This window comes from Myotis yumanensis, unplaced genomic scaffold, assembly GCF_028538775.1.
Source record: "Myotis yumanensis isolate MYYU_CA2020_CCGP unplaced genomic scaffold, mMyoYum1.0.hap1 SCAF_22, whole genome shotgun sequence".
Classification (NCBI taxonomy): Eukaryota; Metazoa; Chordata; class Mammalia; order Chiroptera; family Vespertilionidae; genus Myotis; species Myotis yumanensis.
This window is the reverse complement of record NW_027223773.1, coordinates 13,213,032-13,237,418: the sequence shown is the minus strand read 5'-3', so window position 1 is coordinate 13,237,418 and position 24,387 is coordinate 13,213,032. Positions and strand designations below refer to the sequence as shown.

Below are 24,387 nucleotides of genomic sequence, written 5' to 3'. Positions count from 1 at the left end.
GACAGGCTCACTCGGCCTCCATCCTCTCGGTATCTCCATGGCCAGATGTCTGACACGGTCAGGTGGGGAGCACGATTCCTCCCTCCGGGGCGAGGAAAGGCGGGTGAGTGCCAGTTAATGAACCCACGCGCACTCTGAGCTGTAGAGAAGGAACCGGCTCCCCGAAAGTAAAGACCTTGACTTCTCAACCTCGAGTCCAATTAGACTGTGATCACCTCCCGCCCAGAATTCCACCCGATTGTTACTATGACCCGCCTCGAGCCACCTGTACTTCTGGAGCTAGGACCCTTTACTGTTTTTAAACTCGAACGGCTGCAGATTAAAGTAAATACAACAAAAGAACAGTCGCTTTTGTGCTGGGCTCTGGGCGAGCAGATGGGAAGGGCCCGGTGTTGGCCACTCCACGTGCCACTGGCCCGGAGTGAGCCCGTGGGTCTGAATGAGTTAGAAAGAACTGCGAGCTGCCAGTTGGACAAGCCCAAGGAAATGCACCGCAGGTTCCCCTACCTGGGTGTGGGGACAGGGCTCTTGGTTGAATGAACAAATCCACTGCTTGACTCTTAGTGTTTTATTCTAACCTCATGTTAGACCTAAACCAAGTCGCCTTTCCATGAAGCTCCAACATTGCTCCTGCCACAGCTTATATCAAGTGCTCTGTGCCCAAGAGTGGGAGTAACTGACAGCTTTCCTCCCAGAAGCAGAAGCCAAAGGCGTAAGGAGGTTACGTGGCTTCCTTTTCCTCGGGTCAATGCTTAGAACTGGAGGTTTATTTCCCCTCTGAACGGGGTGTGCTTAAGTTGATAAAATGAATCAAAATCAGCTTATGGAAAAGTTAAAAATGTAGTTTACTGAAAGATATGTATCTTTACAAAGAGTAGTAGCACTAACAATCCAGTCTAGACGCTGAAATAAGAGATGACTTTAAACTAACAACGTGTAGAAAGTGGAAGTCACTGCCTTGGGCATCCAGTCTTACGTAGGACATTCATTCTTAAGGCAGAAAAATTGAATGTGACATGTAATGACGTGGCTCTTACATCCAGGGGCCAAACTGGGAGTAGACTCGAGCGGACAGATTCCTTGCTAATGAGGACTTATCTGTGTGACAGTTCCATCCTTAGAGAGTGTGACGGAAGAGACGTACATTTGAGAGAACAGAAAAAAAGGAACTTAAAGACACACAAGTGTGACTTCAAACGAGAGATCAATGAGACGCCTTCCATGATGAGGTGAAACTACTCCCATAACAAACTAACAACGTACTCTCCCTGATGTGGTACTAAAACGCCTGAAACATCCAAAGATCAGCTTTTTGGAGTGTGTTGCTTTAACCTGTTTTCAAGGTCTAGTATAAAGGCAGCCTGGATAGCTACACGCAGTTGAACGTCAACTCGTCCTGCTGCTCGGAAGGCTACCGTTTAGGATGTCCCTACTCACCCACAAACTCCTGTGCAGGGAGGCCGTCAGCGTGTTAAAGAAAAATGAAGCTCCCAACACGTGTGCAAAACCACTTGTCAGTTACTCTAACGAAAAACATCTTAGTTCCAGAGGCAGAGGCAGCAAAGCCAGCTGGACAGAGGCGAGGCGCGTGCCTCCCGGGGGAGGGTGTTGGGGAGGAACCAGGGGAGATGTGCTGCCCGGAGGGAGGGGGAGAGGGATAGGTGAGTAGGTGCCGAGAGGAGGCGGAGGGGCTATCTCCAGCAGACCCGGCCCCCAGCCCTCGCGGCTGTGTGTGCTCTTCGCTCTCTGCCTCCTGTGTCAAAACCTCAACAGAAACGAACACAAACCCGACAGACAGTTCTCAAGCAGGCGATGCCCACAACCGCTGGTCTCTGTGTGTGCCTATGATTGACGCCAGAGCCCTGGCAATCGTCAGAAGTGTACGAGATTGCCTGCCTGATAGTGAAGACATGGAGATTTTCCTTCACGGTGGCAGGAGTCCATGCAAGATCTGTAAACAGCGATACAAAATACTGTAAACATAACTTAACAGAGTCGTAGAAAACAGAAGAAGAAAATCTGCATTTACAAGTGGGTAAAAAACCAGAGGGCGCTCACGCAGTTCTCCCTCCTGCGCCGCGTGGCTGGTTATACAAATGGAATCCTGAGCTGTGAGACCGGATGGGAGAGCCAGCTTTGCATACGCGTCACCGGACGCTTCCTCCTCACTTCTCGCTAGTGACACTCAACCGCCGGAGACAGTGCCGCGGGGGTGGCTTTGGAGACCTTTAGAGTTTAGTGTGGCGCCCGGGCCGGGAGCCGGCGGCGGCCGCAGAGGCGACAGCATCCTCGGCCTCCTCCAGTTCGCCCTGGAGCTCCTGGCTCACACTGGACTGCAGGGCTGCGGGCGTGAGCCACTCCTTCGGGAGGCAACTCTGTAGAAAGGGGATACAGGAGCTGAAGTAGGCAAGGCGGTTGATCCAGCGAGGAATCTCTTTCCCACAAAGAATCTGCAGGAGGAAGAGGTGTTATTAGGTGAGAGGTTACTTGCCGTGGAGGGTGGAGGGTGGAGGGTGGAGGGAGGTCAGCCAGCCACTGCACAGCAGCCCTTCCTTTGTGCTGGGACGGCAGCCTCTGATGACAAGCAGCTCCCTAGCTGGGGGCCTGGTCCCTACTGTCAGCTCCTTCCTTCCTTCCTGAGGAGCCGTCAAGCTGCTTGCTTTTCATGTCCGTAAAACGAGCTATTCCACCCGGCTCCTTCCTTTCTTAGGTCCTTGCAACTGCTTTGACACACGTGGGAGGACTGACCACCACAGGGGTTACTGGAGGCAGAGACGCCCCAGGCGGGGGGAGGACTGTCAGTCTTGGGTTATGTTCCTCTCTGTGAATTCTCCCCGCCCTCCGTCTCTAGCGCCCATTTCTCCTGGCTCTCACTGGCCCCATTTCCCAGGAGCTCACGCTGGCCCAGAAAGCAGCATCTCCCTGAGGAAGCCTGGCTTTGGGGCTGAAGGCCACCAGGGACGACAGACAGACGAGGGCCCGGAGGCTCCCTCCCGGGCTCCTTTCCTGATTCAAACAGTGAGAAGTGGGTCTTTCATAAAACGAACTTCGTTCTTTACTGTTCCCTTCCTCCTGCAGACAACACCGGGCTTGACTGAGGCCGTGTTCCAAGGCTCCTCAGCATTTCTGCCTCCAATCATGTCCCAGATGATGGCCATGGAGCTAGAGGGCCGTCCCACCTCTTCTGAGCCGATGACTGGGGAAAGCAGTTTCAAGTAGTTTATGTCCCCGAATTAGCAGGTGTGGACACAGGCTGACACCTGTCATTACCTTCCTCCCTAAGGTTCAGCCGTGTGCCTGATGGTTACTGGCCTCTGTGATACCACTGCCATCTGTACTCTAAAATCAGACAGGTATGACCTTTCACACCGAGACACGCTAAGGGCTAGCTGCATGGCTGAAGGTCGGCCCCAGGAGTGGGACTGAGAGCACAGGTCCGTGTGACACACACCAGGACCACTGCCCCCTGGTGTACCCATGTGCTTCCTGAAGCTGCCTGCGTCCCGACCCAGGTGCGGTAACTGGACTGGCCTAAGACACAGCCCGTGAGCTGTCAGCACCCATGTTTGCATCCTTACAATGTCATGCGAGTCTCAAGAAAGCCCTGAGCCACCTTCCTCCTGCCCTGAAGATCGCCCAGGTCACCCCTGTGGCATCGATGCGTCCACAGGACTGGCGATGCTTCTCCAACTTCTGTGTTCACAGGAAGCACCTGGGGACCGTGTTGCAGTGAAGATCGGACTCGGCCCATCTGTAGTGGGGCAGAGACGATGCCCCTCTCACAGACTCCTATGTGGGGCGCAATGTCCGTGAAACATACTTGGAGAAGCCCCGCAACAGTCCGCTACAGTCCTGCTGGCCGCTACGCCATGGGAGCCGGGAGGGAGGTGGGCAGAGCCAGGGCCACGCATGTCTGCAGGGGTCAGGGAGGCCTCCTTGCAGCTCACAGCCTCTGGAACACTTTCCTCCACCTCCGTACCCGGCTGCCCCAGGCCAGCGAGTTGGGAAGCTGTCTCAAGCACTATTTAATTCTCTAGACCTTATCTGAGCATCCTTCGTTTTCTTCCTTCCATTTTCTTTTTCAAGGTCCTGTAATTCTGATCTAGTTTTGGTCTGCCTGGGATTCAAGAATTAGGAAGGCCTGTAAGTGCCTGCGTGATAAGGTGGCAGAGTAAGATTCCAAGACAGGAAAAATGAATGACTTATGAATGAATAAGTAGGAGCCGGGGAAGAAAATTCAAGTTGGCAACTAAAACTCAGGGCAAGAGAAATACGAGTGGCTGGAAGGCAGAGTGCCTTAGGCACTCACTTCTTCACAGCAGAGTTACAGGCTGTAATAACATGAGTTAGAATAAGAGACAACCACTGTACTCGCTCTGTACCCACAGCAAACAGAGTCACAATTCCAAGCTGTGGGTACACCATGCAAAAAGGTCACCATGTTAGAAAGGTCACGCAGACAGGAGAGAGAGAGGCAATACCTACGTTATACAACACGAAGAACCAGGAAGGACGAATCAGTTACAGCAGTGGGACAGTGAGTGTACTAGGACATGTTATCACTTGAAGAACTTCTAGGATAAAATTTAACTTACCTCCGATAAAGCTGAAGAAAAGTGATTGCAGTTTTTGTGCATTAAGTGATAGGCATTGCCTTTGTATTCCTTTCCCAGTTCTTCTACAATTTTTTCTACCTCATCTTCTAGGAAGTCCGTGCTCCCTAAAACAACAGATTCTCTTAAAGAAAAGAGAAAAACATAGCTGTGTGAGGTTTATGTCTTTATAAAAAGCATGTTTAAAGATTTGATATTTCCAGGAATATCGTGGTGAGGTAACAAAGCAGGTTTCTGTAATAAGACTAAAGATAAATGAGATACTTTAAAAATGTCAATTATTTTCGTTTCTACTTTTCTGCAATAAACTCTTACACACACTACTTCTGAATAATTCCAATGCAAAGTCAGTCCATTTCTTTATAAAACAATATGCCCTGACATTAAAAATGCAACAGCACCGTTGTTTTACAACTGTGTATACGTGGTCACACTGTTAGAGAACCAACTCCATGCCTAACTGCCCTTGCCCTCAACGCTGGCCATAACCCACTCCCTCACCCAGCTACCACCCTGGAAATGTAACAGACACTATCCAATAGCATGTAGGATTTTAGAGCAAGTAGGGCAACCAAGGAAGCTAAACGTATTAGGAAGCCCCACCTAAGGAGGCCTACAGAACAGATGCAGGACGGCTTTCTACAGCGATCCTGCGGGAAATGTTTCCACCAGCCACAGGCGGAAGGAGCCACGAACATGGGTGATGGCATGTGCAGCCCTACACTGGATTTCCATGGCATAACCTCATTTCACTATTTTTCACTATTTTTGGCGAGTTAACTATAACATGCCCAGAAGTTTCTCTGAAGCTTCTTGAAACTAAGATTGTAAACATCACTTTAATCAAACCTTAATTAAGAGACGGAAATCTGATGGTCAGCATTCAATTTCCAGTGCTGTTTACCACTCATAGGTTCCAGAATACATTCATATCCACCACTTCAGGTTGATCACCTTAGCATAGCTTCCCGGCTAATCAATTATTTGAAATTTATAAAGTGTCCCTTTCACCGGGACAATGAAGAGGCTGTTGATGCTGTTAGGCAGGTTAAAATAAAGCTCTCCTCCATCTCCCCCGAACGGGAAATTGAGGAGCAATGCTTAGGTATGAACCTTTTCTAAAGCCGAGCTGGAGTCAGACCCAGTCAGAACAGCTGAAAGTGCAGGAGTGACTCCATGGGTCCCGAGTAAAGCACGAGACCAGGCCGTCCAGGTGCTGCATCTGGCCACTCCCTTCTTCACACAACTCCTGAGATTTGAACATGAAATGTCAGCAGCTAAAACAACGTTACACATTTTACCTTCCTACAGGTCAGCCTGCAGGAGGAATTCTGTATGCCTGAAAACAAGCGTTGGCACTAAAACAGTGTAAAAAAAAAAATCCTCCCTACTTACTTAAATTTAAATGTCTCTCCTAGTTCAGAAGCTTTTCCTGGGGAAATTTCAAATATTCCAGAAAAGGGGTAAGGATGGCCACCATAAGCAAATTCTGAAAAGAGAAAACTCATGATTTTTAGTATTTATCACACAAAACAAACAGAATGCTGAATTAGCTTTAGTAAATGATAACAATATCACCTGAATATGTTTCAGTTTACTAATGCTTTCGCAAGCATCTCATTTAGCTATTTCTTGTACAGGACAGCTGCCGCCAAAGGCCTGAAACTCTAATAATGAAAGACAGTCACAAGTAATACTTTGATTTTACTGGCAAGAGGAGAGTGATTAACACTCCGACGTAAATACAGCCTCTGCGATCGAGCTGCCACACTAATGATGGGGTCAGTTCACTCAGCACAATGTGATTAAAAGTCAAAAGTGTACTTTACTGAAAAATCTGTCTAATAACGAGTTTTGGCCCAGTCGGCATGGCTCAGTGGTTGAGCGTCGACCTATGAACCAGGAGGTCACAGTTTGATTTCCCGGTCAGGGCACATGCCCGGTTGTGGGCTTGATCCCCAGTGTGGGGCGTGCAGGAGACAGCCGATCAATGATTCTCTCTCATCATTGATGTTTCTATCTCTCTCCCCCACTCCCTTCCTCTCCCAAATCAAAAAACAAAAAACAATGAGTTTTCATGATTCCTGGCTGAAGACTCCTGGTGTATCTCTGAAACATTAGCAAACCTGAAAAACAGAATTCAACTCCCCCATTCAAGAGAAAATAAACTGCCCAGTTACTATGCACGGCCCTCCCCCACGCTCTGACCTGACGCACACGCTGCCGTGGGAGGGAGCCCCCTGCACCACAGGCCGCCTGCCAGGCTCAGCAATGCCAGCTCTCCCCAGATGAACGTGGGGACGGCTCCCATCAGGAGGAGCGCAAGCTCCCGTCTGCACTTCTGCTGTGAGACACTCAGGCATTTACGTGGAGATCTTAGCGGCTTATTGAAAGACTTCTAAACACATGTTTACATTGATCTCATCACGACTATTCATTAAAGCTAACCTTAAAAGATCTTAGAACAAAGCACGGGAAAGAACTGGCAGACACAAAGTTTACCTTTGATTCAGATCTTTCAGAAAAAAGCAATGACGTAGATAACAAAAAGGTGTCTCACACTCAACACTGAAATATACATTAAAACATTTTTAGTGCCCTGGCCAGCTTGGCTCAGTGGATAGAGCGTCAGCCTGCGGACTAAAGGGTCCCAGGTTCGATTCCAGCCAAGGCACATGCCTGGGTTGCGGGCTCAATCCCTAGTACGGGGTGTGCAAGAGGCAGCTGATCAATGATTCTCTCTCATCATTGATGTTTCTATCTCGCTCTCCTTCTCCCTTCCTCTCTGAAATCAATAAAGAAATTAAAAAAAAAACAAAACATTTTTAGTGACAGGTTTTATAAAACCCTGTGGGTAATCGGGTTGGCCATGGGAAGACTGTATTTGGATTTTTAACTTTCTCAACTGCAGTCAGAAGAGTCACAGAGCCATTTATTCTCCTGTTTAAGATTTACTTTCAGGAATATAGAGAGTGGAACAAAAGTAGGTTCACAGTTGTGTGTATGAATCATTAGTTATTGTATTGTTTCCATACGTAAACCTACTTTGCCCCCCCCCCCCCCAATAGCAGTTTGCCCTAGCATTGCTAAGCTTATGTGGATGTTTCCAACTATGATTCTAACGACCCCTACATCGTTTCATGAAAGGGAGCAGCGATTAGGCCGATGAAAGAGCGATGGACTGGTGCTTAAGAACACTTGGGTTCCTCCTGGGTTTATGGCTGATTCGCAGCATGACTGTCAGCAGGTTTGGGTTCTTCATCTGAAAAGTGGCTCTTATGTGTGTACCTTCCAGGAGCACAGGCCTGTGTTCAAGACTTGATGGCACTTTAAACTAACACACCATGCAGTTCAGATGAAGAGGAACACACACACAACTTTGGCAGAAGCCAAGTCAAACAAGGGAGCAAACCCCACACTACAATGCCCCCCCCAGCAATGCTCCAGCACTGAAGGTGGACGCAGCCTTTCAAGTACATTGGAGCTGCCACAGCAGACCCGCAGGGCCCACATTCAATACGCTGCACCCCGCCGGGACGCCGCTGGCAATGTGCGGCGTGAGAAAGGGACATTCTAAGCACCGTACTGACACAGTTACTAAACGAGCCTTTTCTTCGTAACAGCTAAGCTGGCGTGTAGGTAGCCTTTTTTGAGTAAATGCAGGAACACATTCAAAGAGGTCACAAAGCCTGCCTAGCCGAAGCCATGCAAGGCGTTTCTGCTATAGGGTGAGTTTATGATTCACGCTCATATATTATTACAGCCCTGATAAACTGGCAATGTGGTCTGTCTGACACACACTATTACTGCTCACAACTTGCTCACGAGCCAATTATCCTCACCGAGAGTGGGACTTAGAACAAAGGGCCAAGCTGCTGAGAGCAGAGCTGCTAGGTGTGAGTGGCCCCGCGTGCTTGCCAGGATAAAGGTAATAAAGAATAAAAAGAGCTGAGTTAATGAATGACCAAGACCATCGTCCCCCAGCAAGAAGCTGGGTGTAATCAAGGCAGAGTTTGCTCAGTGATATTTTAAAACTTTAGAACTACACACTTGTAGGTCTACAAACACAAATCACTGAAATTCCCTCCGGAAACTGGTATTTCAAGTGTGGCACTCGCTAGAACCAACCCTTCTCCAACCAAAATGATTGTTGTGGTATAACAATCTCAAAAAAAATATGTGTTTTTTTTAAAGACATAGTATCTCTATATATAAAAGCCTAAGTGACTGAATGACCGAACAACTGGTTGACCAGTTGCTATGACGTGCACTGACCACCAGGGGCAGACGCTCAATGCAGGAGCTGCCCCTGGTGGTCAGTGTGCTTCCATAGCCAACCTCCCGCAGCCTGCCAACCTCCTGCGGTCCCTCTCCCCTGGCCAGCCAACCTCTCGCGGTCTTTCCCCTGGCCGGCCAGGCCCTCCCATAGGCCCCGATGGTCAGCCAGGCCAAGGGACCCCGCTTGTGCACGAACTCGTGCATTGGGCCTCTAGGTCAGAATAAAAGATAACTAAATGAACGTACACTCATGTACTTTGGTACTTTCTCCCCCAATACATTCAACTTTAGGCATTTCCTCAAAACATGGTATAATATGGAAAATGATCTACTTTTCTGCAATAGAAAGTTATGGAAGCAGTTAAAAAATGAAAAGGAAGCACTATAGTTATGCCTTTGCTACTCCTTTAAAGAAAAAAACCTTCAGAAAGTGTACTGAGACAGTGTATACACTTACCTCTGCCATACACTTCAATTCCTGAATGAAAAACTCCAATCCCAATGGAGGAGGTGTACTCGTTCATCCAGTACTAGGAGAAAAGGAAAGATTCAGAACTTCTGTTCCTTATGACTCAACTCCACATTACAGGAAGCTACGACTCCCCACACTGATCCCATTTCTTGGTATTTTCCCTTCCACCTCTGAAACTCCCACGATAACGACCCATTTAGTCCTATCTCTGTGCCTTTGCTTGTGCCACAGCCCATGTAGAATTTCTTCCTGGGCCAAAATGAATGTCTCAATTTCATACAAGCACATTGAGAGCATAAAATCTAAACCTGGCCAGGTTGGGAAAAAAAATTGATATAAAAATTCTGTTAGTGACTGAAAAAATCCACCTGACATCTGCTTTCATATCTATTTTTCTTCTAGCTAAGCTTTCCCTTTCATTCCCTGGTAAGCTCCTGAAGACAGGGATATTTTGTTCTTTTTAAAAAATGTTTGAACCCTGGCTGGTTTGGCTCAGTGGATAGAGCGTCAGCCTGCAGACCAAAGGGTTCCAGGTTCGATTCCGGTCAAGGGCACATGCCCGGGGTTTCGGGCTCGATCCCCTGTAGGGGGCATGCAGGAGGCAGCCGATCCATGATTCTCTCTCATCATTAATGTTTCTATCTCTCTCTCTCTTCCTCTCTGAAATCAATAAAAAAATATTTTTTTATTTTATTTATTTTTTAAAATATATTTTATTGATTTTTTTACAGAGAGGAAGGGAGAGGGATAGAGAGTTAGAAACATCGACGAGAGAGAAGCATCGATCAGCTGCCTTCTGCACACTTCCCACTGGGATGTGCCCGCAACCAAGGTACATGCCCTTGACTGGAACTGAACCTGGGACCCTTCAGTCCGCAGGCCGACGCTGTATCCACTGAGCCAAACCAGTCAGTGCAATATTTTTTTAAAAATGTTTGAAAAAAATGTATATGGCATATATGTCCTGACTCAGCTCAAAGTTTGATAATGATATTACAGGAATAAATAATATGAGGCACAAAGGTTGGACCAATCTTCTTATCTATCATTGGCATGGAAAAAACTTCCCAGAAAAGGTCATATCTAAACTGGATTTTTTTAGGAACAAATAACATTTCCCAAGATAGAAAATTTTTTGGGTGGAGGAGAACGGGAAGAAATGCCAGAAGAGGGAAGAAGATGTACATAGGTAGTATGATATGAAATTATGGGGATGACTGTCAAAGGGGTTAAAAAGGCAAACTGTAGAGAGTTATACCTAGAAGAAGGGAAATGAGCTAAAAGTTCATCAAACAAACACTTGGGTAATACTTAACAGTGTCACAAAACCTATCAGATTTCTCCCAGGTCAGAAGATCAAATGATCTTTAATTTTTCTAGATTTATTTAAGTTTCAACCTTGGCTCCAAACCCCTAGTCAGTTTTCTCCCAGACCTGGGAAAAGGCACATTCTCATACATGGCTGGGAAAACATAAATGGATAAAGTTGATTCTCTCCCTCGCCCTCAAATATTTGAAAAAGAACAAGGGACTTTCTCATCTAGGTATCAAAATATTCATTAAAAGAGTATGGTACTGCCCTAGCCGGTTTGGCTCAGTGGATAGAGCGTCAGCCTGCGAACTGAGGGGTCCCAGGTTCGATTCTGGTCAAGGGCACATGCCCAGTTTGTGGATTTGATCCCCAGTGGGGGGCGTGCATGAGGCAGCCAATCAATGATCCTCTCTCATCACTGATGTTTCTATCTCACTCCCTTCCTTCCTGAAATAAATAAAAATATATTAAAACAACAACAGCTATCATTCTTTTTTTTATCCACCAGATTGGCAAATACAAAATATACTGCTAATACTTGGTAATGAAGAATGTGAAGGAGATACTGCAGAAGAGTGACTCAATGATAGTTAATTAACCAGTCTACTTCGTGGGATCTATTCTATAGAAATACTTGAGCATATGCAAAGACACATTCCAGCTTATTAACTGTGTTGTCTATAATACTGAAAAACTAGGAACAACTTAAATATCAGTAGGAGAATGATTAAATAAATTATGGTGAATCTGTATTATGAACTATCACTGTCTACAGCTACTACAAAGAATGAAGTAACTCAATACATATAGACATGAAACAGTATCTAAGACACAAAGTAAAAACCCCATTCATATATTATAGCATGATCACACTTTCATAAATAAACAGTGTGTTTGTTTAAATACTCAATATCTATATATATAAAAGGCTAACATGCAAAGTGTCCTCTCGGCAGTTCAACCGGGAGACTGGGAGTTGGATCACTCACTATGATGTGTGCTGACCACCAGGAGGTGGCGCAGAACGAAGGAAGGCCCCAGCCGGCAGCCGGGGAAGGAAGGCCCTGGCCGGCAGCCAGAAGGCCCTGATCAGCTCTGATCTCTGGCCAGACCTAGGGACCCTACCTGTGCACACATTTTGTGCACTGGGCCTCTAGTGGAAGAATAAAGCAAAACCACCATCAACTACAACAAAATAAAGTTTGAGGCAGAACAAAGTGTCAATAGTTTGAGAGAGGAGAGCAGGTATTCAGGGGTGGGGTGGGAAGAAGTATAAAGGGATACTTTCACTTTTAACGCCATATTTCCAGATTGTTTCTCTTTATTTGAATCCTACTATCATAAGGGAATAGGCTCATATATACAGACATCACAAGCAGCAGCATTACTTGTGTGAGAAAAATACTGGTAAACAACTTAAGTGTGATTCTCAAGGGCATTGGCTGAATAAACTGTGATATATTCACACAACATTTGGAATATGATGCAGCCATAAAAAGGAGGAGGATGCTCTCAAGGAACTGATAGGGAGTATTTTCCAGGACATATTTGTCAGGGGATCAAAAGCAGAAGAAGAATGGAGACATGGCAAATGATATAAAAGCTGGTTTGAAGGGACTTCCATTGGTCAACTTTGGAAAAATTTGAGTATCGAAGAGAATAATGACAACAATGAACTATCACATATTGAATAAAAAGAATTTGAGCCCATAGTAATACAAAAAAGAAGGAAAGGAGGGAAAGCTCTACTTTATAGCAGAAAGCCAGCTAATCAATGTAGATGTGAAAGCAGAATTAGGTAAGCACCATTTTGCAGCCCCTGCTGATACAAGGTTCATGGATGCTAAAACCATTGGGAGAGGGTTGTTGAGAAGCAATGGTCACAGAGTCTCCAAGTAACAACCCTACGTTTCCCTAAATTATAAGGAAAAAAGTTACCTTTGCAATGGAAAAATACGGTATCATCTTATCTAAGTGATTAAACTGAGTATTGTCAATAGTTGGACAAACTGATGTTATGTGCCTCCTGGTGTGACAAAACAGAAAGGCCATTTCCTGTTAGTTTTCTTGTCAACTATGTTAAAGAGAATATAGCCATAAGGAAAAATCAGCTAAGTGTGAGATAATCAATAAGAAACGCGGCCTGGTCTTTTAAAAATAATTAAAGTATAAAAAGGGTGGCTATTCTTCAAAGAAAGATTTAAAAGATTCGACAACTAATACAATTAAGGAATTTGACTAGAGCTTAGATTAAAAAAAAAAAAAGCCAAAAGGATATTATTGGGACAACTGGGGGAGACATTAATAGGGACTGTACGTTAGATGATATTGTATCAACTGAAAATTTCTTGGATGTGATAATAATGTGGTTAAGGTAAGACTGTCTTCTTAGAAAATATATGCTGCAGTATTTACAGGTGAAATACTGTAATGCTTCTGCCTTACTTTCTTTAAAATATATATATATATATATATATATATATATATATATATATATATATATACACACAGTGGGGTCTTGACTTACGAGTGTCCCGACTAACTAGTTTTTTCGAGATATGAGCCGTCTCTCGGCCGATTTTTTGCTTTGACTTGCGAGCTAAAATTTGGGTTATGTACGAGCCAGCTTCAGATACCCCACCGCTAGTTGGCGCAGCGAATGTCACAGTGATTTGACATACGAGTAATTTGAGTTACGAGCTCCATCACGGAATGAATTAAACTCGTAAGTCAAGGCTTCACTGTGTGTGTGTGTGTGTGTGTGTGTGTGTGTATATTTTAATTGATTTTTAGAGAGAGAGAGAAATATTGATGTGAGAGTGAAACATAGCTTAGCTGCCTCCTGTACGCCCCCTACCGGGGATTGAGCCTGTAACCCAGACATGTGCCCTGACTGGGAATCAAGTCAGCAATCTTTTGGTGCATGGGATGATGCCCAAACAACTGAACCGCACCACCCAGGGCATTCCACCTTACTTTCTGTGTGATTGTGTGGTGTAGGAGAAGTTAAGAGAAAGCTAATGTGGTTTTTACTGGTGACACTAGGTGAAAGCATACAGATTGTACTTCTTACAGGGTTTTAAAAATATATATTTTTATTGATTTTAGAGAGGAAAGGAGAGGGGGAGAGAGATAGAAGCACCAATGATGATAGAGAATCATTGATTGGCTGCCTCTTGCACACCCACACTGTGGATCGAGCCTGTAACCCGGGCATGTGCCCTGACAGGGAATGGAACCGTGACCTCCTGGTTCAAAGGTCGACACTCAACCACTGAGCCACGCCGGCCAGGCCTTACAACTTCTTTTTGTGAAGGTTTACATATTTTCAAAATAAAAGGTAGGGGAACCAAAGAGAATAATCTGGTCCTTGCCTCCCTTCAACAGAAGAGATGACTTTCCGAATTTCCTGCTAACCTCCTCCCTTCTCCTTTTCCAAGTAGAAAATACAAGGTGACCCTGCTGGTCCCCATAACCATGCTGCCAGCCTTTCTCCAGTGAGCAGCTTCCTTGGCAGGCAACTCTAGGACTTAAATCGCCTTTTCCATGTGCGAAATCCCATTGTTTATAGCGTTTGCAACCAATAATTTGGCCTGTGCACTGCTGAGTTCCATAACGACGGCACAGGCAGGCTTTTTTTTTCCTGGATGCTGACAGCTCTATTTTAGTGACCTTTCTCTTTTTACACGTGAGCTTCTCTTTCAAAATACAGAATATTTCCAAAAAGCATACATACTAATGGTTTGTCCAGAACATCTACAATAAAACACCGTCTACAATGTTTTAAACTCTTAGTAAATTGAACATTTATTTCCATTTAATGTTTCATATCACTTAATTTTAACAATTTATCTTTTAGTTGAGCAGTAAATAGCCTTCCCAAAGTGCTTTTATAATAAATGCCTATAATGGGACTCTAACTGTTTTATTGAGAGATAGAAAGGTTTTCACAAAAAAGAAAAATTATACATGAACAGTGACTTTGGGCCAAAGGGTAAAAACAGTGCTGGGATGGGAATGCATTTGTCCGAGTGGGATCCTGAACTCAGAAATCTTTTGTCCTCTGCCTTTTCACAAATGACAATAATCTCATCCCTGCTTAGGGATTTCATACTTAGGACTCCTGCATGCTGCCTGGGTATGTACTATACTATTTTAGTTTGAAATTTCCCTGCACTCAAGTCTTTATATTTAAAAAAATAAACATTTTATAAATGGGGAAATCTGTAAAAATGAGAGAAACTTAAAAACGAGGGGAAAGCCCTAACCGGTTTGGCTCAGTGGATAGAGCATCAGCCTGTGGACTCAAGGGTCCCAGGTTCAACTCTGGTCAGGGGCATGTACCTTGGTTGTGGGCACATCCCCAGTGGGAAGTGTGCAGGAGGCAGCTGATCAATGTTTCTAACTCTCTATCCCTCTCCCTTCCTCTCTGCAAAAAAATCAATAAAATATAATTTTTTTAAAAAAGAGGGGAAAATGTACCATCCAAAAATGTGGTCAGCCTTTGGAGTTCAGTATACGGAGATCTGACCTATATAAGGTTTCTAAAGAATTGCTGAGACACTACAATGAAAAATGAATACCTGGTAGTTTTGCATGTGGTGGTGTTATCTCTACTCTCAAACGGAAAGTTGGACAATTAGGTCAAGTGTTTTTGTTCAAGGTTATAGGAAGCCCACAAGTTGCAGGGAAAGGGATTTCTTGACCCAGCGATATATCTTTGGACAGAACTAAAGAGCAGGCTACCCACTCCTAACATTTTCCCCCCAAGGCTCGATCTCCATATTCTGTGCCAGGCAGGAACTGATGTTGTTGGTGCTTACTTACTGTTCACAATAACAATAAGGGACCCAGTAACTCTCTGCTTTTCTGTTTCTTTGTGTTCTTATCTCCAGAAAGACCCCCAAATTTAAGGGTTAAGTTCTTTGAGAGATTAAGTAACTATTTACTAGTTAGAAATCTATGAATAGATAGCTCTATTTAAAGAAATAAAAAGTATTTCAAGCAACACTATCAACAACTGCATACCAACAAATTAAATAACTCAGATGAAATGGACAAATTCATCAAAAGACATAAACTACCAAAACTAACTCAAGAAGAAATTTAAAAATCTGAATAGATTTATAATGAATGAGAATGAGAGAAAGGAGAATTAATTAGTAATTTAAGAACTACCCACAAAGAAAAAAGGCTATGATGAGAAGAATCTGGAGAATTCTACCAAATATTTAATAAAAATCACTATCAATTATTCACAAACTGTTCTAGAAGACAGAAGAAAAGTGAACACTTCCAAACTCATTCTGAGGCCAGAATTAACTTGACATCAAAAATACAGACACCACAAGAAAACTACAGATCAATATCTCTTATGAATACGAATTTAAAATCCTCAACAGCCCTAACCGGTTTGGCTCAGTGGATAGAGCGTCGGCCTGCGGACTCAGGGGTCCCAGGTTCGATTCTGGTCAAGGGCATGTACCTTGGTTGCGGGCACATCCCCACTGGGGGGCGTGCAGGAGGCAGCTGATGGATCTCTCTCATCGATGCTTCTGGCTCTCTATCCCTCTCCCTTCTTCTCTGTAAAAAATCAATGAAATATATTTTTTAAAAAAATCCTCAACAAAATAACTAGCAAACTAAGCACAGAAACATATTAAAAGAATTATATACCATGAACAGTGGGATTTATTATAGGAATGAAAGGTGGGTTTAATATCTGAAAAATCAATGAATTAATATACCATATCAATAGAATAAAGGACAAAATCATCTCATTAGATGTTGAAAAGCATTTGACAAAATACAGCATTCTTTTATGATAAAAAGACTCAACAAACTAGGAATATAAGGAAACTTCCAAAACTGATAAAGGGCATCTATGAAAAACCCACAGCTAATATATTAATGGTGAAAGATTTAATGCATTCCCTTTAAGATCAGGAACAAAACAAGGATGTTCATTTCTGCTACTTCTATGAAACGCTGTGCTGAAGATTCTAGTCAGAGTGATTAGAGAAGAAAAATAAAATATATAATTAAAAGACACCTAGACTGGAAAAGAAGTAAAATCATCCTTATTTGCAGATGATATCCTGTATATTGAAAATCACAAAAAAATCACTAAAAAACTATTAAAAACAATAAATTCAGCAAGGTTACTGGGTACAAGCTTACTATACAGACATCTATTGTATTTTTATATAATAGCAACGAACAATACAAACATGAAATTTAAAAAAAATTCCATTTATAGTTACATCAAAAAAATATCTAGGGATAAATTTAACAAAAGGAATATGAAACTTTGTATCTGAAAACTGTAAAACATCACTGAAAGAAATTAAGGACCTAAATAAGACTTAATATTGTTAGGGTGACAATACTCCCCAAATTAACCTGCAGTGTCACCACAATCTTCATCAAAATCCCAGCTGCCCTTTTTGCACAAATTGACAGGTCAATGCTAGAAATTCAAGAGACCCATAATTGCCGAAAAAATTGGAAGAGCCACACTTCCCGATTTCAAAAATTAGTACAGAGCTACAGTAATCAAGACTGTGTGACTGGCACAAAGGCAGACATACAGATGAAAATAGAATTCAGTTCAGAAATAAACCCTTATTTATGGTCAATTGATCTTTGACAAGGGCACCAAGACAACTCAGTGGAGGAAAGAAATACTCTTTTTAGGAAATGGAACTGGGAACTGGATGTCCATGCAAATGAATGAAGTGGGACTCTACTGTACATCATATATAAAAGTCAACTCAAAATGGATCAAAGTCCTACATGTTAGGTCTAAAACTATAAAACTCTTAGAGGAAAGCAAAAACATATCTTCATGATCTTATATATTAGGCAATGGTTTCTTAGTTTTGACACCAAAGCACAAGCAACAAGCCCTGCTGGTGTGGCTCAATGGTTGAGTGTCGATCTATGAACCAGGAGGTCACAGTTTGATTCCGGGCCAGGGCACATGCCAGGGTTGTGGGCTCGATCCCCAGTAGGGGAGTGTGCAGGAGGCAGCCAATCAATGATTCTCTCTCATCATTGATGCTTCTATCCCTCTCTGCCTCTCACCTTCCTCCCTCTGAAATCAATTAAAAACATATTTAAAAAAGAAAAAAAGAACACAAGCAACAAAAGAAAAAAATAGATAAACTAGAAAAAATTAAAACATTTTGTGTTTCCAAGGACATTAAAGAAAGTGTCTTTTTCTAATAATACAAAAGAAAAAGATGGTCCCATTAGTTCTTGAACTCTAATCCCCAATTAAAAACCTTTAAATAGGTTACTTCTCAAATTACAGACTACATTTAAAAAAAAATATTTTTATTGATTTCAGAGAGGAAGGGAAAGGGAGAGATAGAAACATCAATGATGAGAGAGAAACATTGATTGGCTGCCTCCTACATGACCCCTACTGGGGATGGAGCCTAAAACCCAGGCATTTGGCCTGACAGGGAATCGAACCCATGACCTCCTGGTTCATTAGGTCAACGCTTAATCACTGAGCCACACTGGCAGGATTAAAGACCACATTCTTAATTCCAGCCAGATGCTTTAAAAAATATGTGGAAAACAGGCTAAAAACAACACAAGAATAGAAAAAACACAACTCATAATATATGTATTCTGATCAGCCACCTCCTCACACATGAATAGCAGCACATTAATGACGAAATTTTTAGAATCTACGTTATAAAGTGAATTGGATGTTTTTCTTTGGTGTGATTTTTTTTTTTCTGAATGGATTCAGAAGAAAACCTTCATGGAGAGCTAGTCAGAGAGATGCCCTCCAAATGTTTCTGCTCCTGTTAGGGCTCCCTAGCTCCATAATTAGCAAACACGCCTGGAAGGCTCAATCTTTAAAAACTGGGCACGCTGCCTGCGGAAGACTGGCGTTTAATTCAAGGTCAGCATGTCTTACCCAGTCCTTCTGCCTCAAAGCCCTGCCACGGCTATGCAGACAATATGGATGATGCTTATTTTAAGTGGGGATTTAATGAGATAACTGTAAATAAAACAAAACAAAAGATATAAGAGGACTAGGCCTTTTACAGAATGATTTTGGTTGTGAAACTCCCCTACAATGAGTTGCTGTTGCTATTCATGCTGAAGAAATTATTACCCTCTTGTAGTTTAAGATTTTAGAAATTAATAGTGTTTCTCAGTGCTTCTCTATCTTGGTTTCCATCCTCTGTCGTTACTTAAAAAAATTACTACTGTCAAAACCTTGCGCATAGCATCTCTGGAGATCAAATCTCTGTACAAAGCTCAACAGAGCTTCTCAACTTGCTATATGGAAATTCATGCTCTGGTAGAACACCATGAAACACTGGTAGTTTCTAACAGAAAACATGTCATAAATATGCAACATGAAATTACAGCCAAGAACATGTATCCAGGAAAAACAAACAAACAAAACAAGCTGCTCGATTAGATATGACTGGATGTCAGCAAGATCTCTGTTCACTTTTGTTGGGTATGTCTTCATTGATTTGTTGTCTAAATAGTAGCAGATGCCAAAAGTTTAAAATTACATGACTGGGAAAAATGGAAAATCTGGGACAAGGTGAACTGAAAGCTGAGCTCTTTATCTGAACTGGGAAAGGAGCACCTTTCTGCCTAGATTTGGACCAAGTGTAAGAGCACAACGAGGGCTCAGGGGAGTTTAAGGTCCGCGCTCCACGACGGCTGCAGAGGCCGGATGGAGGTGTAGCCACACTATCACACAGAGGCCCTGCTGGGCAGGAGGAGCGACACAGAACAGCAGGCGGGTCCACTACAGGAGGCGGTATAGTTAAGGTTACTCATTGCGGACAACTAGATAATCCCTCAAGGATCCATGAGAGATCACATGTTTTCACTTGAGTTAGTTTACATTCTTAAACCCCTAACATACCAAAGGAAAACAGTAAACCAGCCAGTTGCTACCACAAACTAGCATCTCTCAAACCATGAACCAAAAGCAGTTACCACAACATCTCTACGTCAACCACCTACCACCCCATCTGTCCTGAGGACACAGCAGGTCAGCCTAACCTAAGGCGAGTTTCCCTGAGGTCGAGAGGGAAACCCACAATGTGCCAGCTGAGTCACAAGGACCCTGCTTCTGTTCTACCTGCGTTTCCTTCAGAGACCACTGCTTGGGTAAGAAAAGGTGGAGCCAAGTACTGCCACTCACACAGGTTGAAGCATGTGAACTATAGTGAAACTGGGCGGTGTGTCAGGAATCTGAGGCTCTTGGCCTTTATTTTCATAAATATTTAATAACTTTAAAGGTACCCAATCTGTCTCAAAAGTTGGATTCCAATTCAGTTCCTGGAGACAGAAGGCCTTCGTTCGAATTCTGGCTTCACTAGGTACTAGCATGATCTGGGAAAGAGACAAATCCCCCCAATATTTATAAAATAGAGGTAAACAGTATCTACTCAGAGGGCTACTGTGCGGATTAAACGAACTAATGACATATAAATTAAAGAGTGCCTGACCCATATCATAGTAAACATTAAGTGTGAGCAGCAGTAAACACATATAGTTATTGACAACTAGAGGCCCGGTGCACGAAATTCGTGCACAGTGTGTGTGTGTGTGTGTGTGTGTGTGTGTGTGTCCCCAGCCCAGCCTGCACCCTCTCCAATCTGGGATCCCTTGGGGATGTCCAACTGCCAGTTTAGACTCAATCCTGGGGATCAGGCCTAAATTGGCAGTCGGACATCCCTCTCACAATCCGGGACCGCTGGCTCCTAACTGCTCCCTGACTGCCGACCTGGTTGCCCCTAACTGCCCCCCCTGCCGACCTGGTCACCCCTAACTGCCCCCCTCTGCTGGCCTGGTCACCCCTAACTGCCCCCCTCTGCTGGCCTGGTTGTCCCTCACCACCCCCCTGCTGGCCTGGTCGCCCCCAACTGTCCTGCTGCTGGCCTGGTTGCTCCCAACTGCCCTCCCCCCATCGGCCTGGTCGCCCCACACAGCCTGATGTTCAGTCATTTGGTCGTCCCTCACTAAAACCCCTGCCGGCCTTGTCGCCCCACGCAGCCTGCTGTTCGGTCGTCCGATTATTTCGGTTGTGATGGCCCCTGGCTTTTTATATATTAGGATATGATCCTTTTCTAACATTTTTGTTCTAGCAGATCAGTTCTGGCTCTCTGTTAATTCTCAGAATGTTCAAGAACCTTTGGGAGAGGATATCAAATAACCAGGAGCAGCATCTCACTAAATTGAATAGCAAACAATGGCAGAGTTATTTGACTCTAGAGCTCGTACACGCAATCATTCCTATTCTTGGGAAGTACAGCTCTGAGTAAAAGGTCTCTGTAAGCAAGGCAGTGGTTTCATAAATGCTTATACATTCATGAGGGGTGTGAGCAGAGGGCTGGAGAGCCACATCTCAACTTGGGTGCTTGGACCTTCTGGCCTTGCACTTCTAAGACTATGGAGATGATAGCTATGCAGAAGATGGCCACAGAAGAACCACTAACACATGACCTCCTCTGGTGCCAGCCAGTGTCACGGGTTTACAGCAGCGGTTGTCAACAGGTGGTCCGCAGACCACTGGTGGTCTGTGAGGTCCGAAAGGTTAGCGACTGCTGGTTTAGGGGGCTTTTCAAAGCATTCTAAAGTATTAATATAACAAAAGACAGGAAAACACAAGTCACAGAAAAATTATCATCTTAAAATATGCGGGAAGGCAATACATACATAAGTACAATTACTTTTGAGCCCAAATTTGCCTCAATGCAGAAAAAGAGGCCTAAATATTTCTATTTATTATTTTAAAGCATAGTTTATAGAGGAGGACTGTGCTATATTATAGTCATACACTATTAAAATGTTAAATTAATCTTCTGACAAAGAACTTTCATTAAACTTCATTTTGGTCAATGATTTGCCTTATGGATTTAATAAAATTTTATGCTTCTGTTTGCAAGCAACAAAACGATAAATGCCATCTCCCTAGTCTGGAACTTAAAACACTTAACTAACCACTTGGGGTCTGGGCCTTCCTTCCTGAAAAGGTAGTATTGAATGGTCTGCGTGCGTATAAAGCATGATTGTTTCCTCTGAAAAACCAGAGCCCGGGTTCCTGTGGATTAGAGCAAGTGTTTTACTTAATTGCCATAAAAAGGCGCTTAGGGAATAGAGAAGGCGTTTGATTACTGAGTTACAAATCCCAAATAGCTGTGACTAGTGGAAATTGTGGGATAATTACTATAGTTCCATCTCATGTAAAACTGTCCTCTGTGTTTCTGTTCACAGTGTTAAACTGTCCTGTCAGGTCCTTTTGGTACCATTTGGGTTGAGTCCCAGATAATCCTACAGCAACTGCTATTTAACAGGAAACCACATTAAAATGCTACCTACGGTGCCTTAGCATCTGGCTAGTCATAAAGTGGAGTTAAAAAAGCCTCACTGAATGAACTGAGATATTTCAGAATTTTTTAGATGAAATCATGAACACCTAGGGCTATTAACTTGCTTTACACTATAAGAATAGATTCTATTCCATTATTATTTCTAAGAAAATGTTCAATCATTTCACTACTAGAGATGAACTAAAATAAGCACATGACTCACTTTCTTGATCTTAGGGAAAGTTACATAACAAAAACATTTTCATTCCAATGCTATGTATAAATTGTTGATTACTTTCAATCTTTGAAAGTAATCTCTCCTGATTACAAAAGATTTGCCAGTGGGTTTTCGGTTAATAGTGCTTCAAGTTTTATAAATGTTCTGTAAAGCTTCTTTTTAATTCTTTTCAAGATAACGTAACCAAACAGGAACACATGCACTAAAGCTAGGGTAGCCACGCTCCTAGCTCACTGGGACAAGTCCCTATTTACATCTGTTCCAGCTCTTCAACCCGTTTCCTCTCCTGCGCAAGTTCGTTTTGATAAATGTTAAGGTTAGCCTAAGGCTGGCTTAATTAAGGACTGTACGTCTTAACAGCTCCTAAGCACAGTCCTGCGCTCATCAGTGTGAGTACACAAAACTACATACTTACACGCTAACCGAAAACCAAGAAAATGTATTTTGTATAAAGCTAAAGCTTCCTCCTCTTTATCAACCAGGCCAACTAATTTTCAAAAACAAATTCTTGTGCTTGCAGAAAGACCTAATTTTTAGGATCGACAAGCTACACTCAGGATTACTATGAATTAACTTATTTAACGGAGAACACATTTTTAACTGTCAAACCAAATGTCCCCTGAATATTTTTAAGACTAAATCTATTTTATATATAACCCACAGTTTGATTCTACTAGTGATGAGAAATAGATGAGGCAGGGTACTGTCATCAATTCTTGATCCTATTATCACATCTATGCCAGAAAATTCTCCTATCAGCACTTAGCTTTAGTTGTGTCTGTGACTGGTGTCAAATATGTTGGTAAAATCTTGAAACTTCTTTTAGGCCCACTTGTACTTGACTATTCCCTTGGGTTGGGCTCTAAACTGCATGAGGTCTGAGACTGAGCCTTACTTAACTTTGCTTCCTCCATGATGCTTAGGTGGTATACTATTCTAGTAGACCACTCAAACACTATGAGTTAAAATGTAGCAAGGAGTTTATAATGCTATTTGTGTGTTTTTAAATTATATATAGATACATTTTAATATATATATTTTAACTGTTGACAGTATTACAGATCTCTCCTGCTTTTCTTTGTTTTGTCCTTAATTGTGACGTATGGAAAAGAGTCTCTTCATTCTTTCTCTCATTCCAGAAATACTTACTCAACACCTACTATGTGCCAAGCACCAGCAATACGGACGTGAAAATGAAGTGCCTGTTCTCACGGAGCTTGCATTCTTGAGAGGTGTCTTAGAACCTCTTAGGGGATCCTGAAATCATTTTGGTGGGCTACCCCAGCATTATTTCAAATGAACAAAAAATAATGAAATCAAACTTATCAGAGGACATCACACAAAGCAAGCTGTTTCCTTAACATTTTGTTTCAGTACTGTGCGTGCATAATGGGTATGATGTAAAATGTATTTCTTAGTTGGTCCAGGTTAAAACTGAGAAACACTGTTCTAGAAGAATCTGTGAGTTTCAGTTTAAATTTCACTTCATTTTATTTTTAATTAAAAATTCTTTTTTCAATTACAGTTTACATTCTATATTAATTTTAATTAGTTTCAGGTGTACAGCATAGTGGTTAGACAATAAATCTCATTTTAAAGATTTCCCGCAAAGCTATAAAGCAAGTTAGACAACTTTGCTTCCATAAAATGTACGTATGCTTCCCATGTGTCAGGGACTCTGCTAGACACTGGCGATACAAGAATGATTAATTCACAGTCCTCATGCATAGGAACTCATTAAGAATGTAAACAATCACAGTTTGATAGGTGTTAAAATGGAAATATGTGCATACATAGTAAATTAATAACTCATTTTTTTGGATGCCACTCTAAAATAAACTGCACTTTCACTTATTTTGTTTTTCGTAATGAGAACAGTTGATGTAAAATATGTAAATCACATTAGGGATGTTCAGGCAAATAATATGCCCAACATCACACAGAGTGGCTAAGCTATATAAATGGGACCCAGGTTTCTTAGCCTTCACCTACTCTTGTTTTTATCACATATCTTGTTGTATCTATTTTCACACTAGAGGCCTGGTGCATGAAACCCGTGCACTAGGGTGGGGGGGCAGGGGTGTCCCTCACCCGGCCAGTGCCCTCTCGCA

At 42.9% G+C, this 24,387-nt stretch overlaps 1 protein-coding gene across 4 annotated transcripts in view; it reads right to left on the bottom strand.

The window, feature by feature from the left end:
* Nucleotides 1-821: 821 nt before the first annotated feature.
* The window catches only part of DESI2 (desumoylating isopeptidase 2), a 38,059-nt gene continuing 14,493 nt past the window's right edge, over nt 822-24,387 (bottom strand). The window contains exons 2-6 of one of the 4 annotated variants that reach the window (XR_011469362.1): nt 9,349-9,421; nt 6,009-6,102; nt 4,596-4,737; nt 2,059-2,450; nt 822-1,951 (exon numbers count right to left, since the gene is read on the bottom strand). Coding sequence is in view for 3 of the 4 variants with exons in the window: in XM_070401467.1 (XP_070257568.1) it covers nt 2,229-2,450; nt 4,596-4,737; nt 6,009-6,102; nt 9,349-9,421 (531 nt within the window). In the remaining variant the exon portion in view is untranslated. Of the gene's footprint in view, nt 2,451-4,595; nt 4,738-6,008; nt 6,103-9,348; nt 9,422-24,387 lie in introns of all 4 variants that reach the window. The other 3 variants (XM_070401468.1, XM_070401467.1, XM_070401469.1) reach the window with 3 other exon arrangements.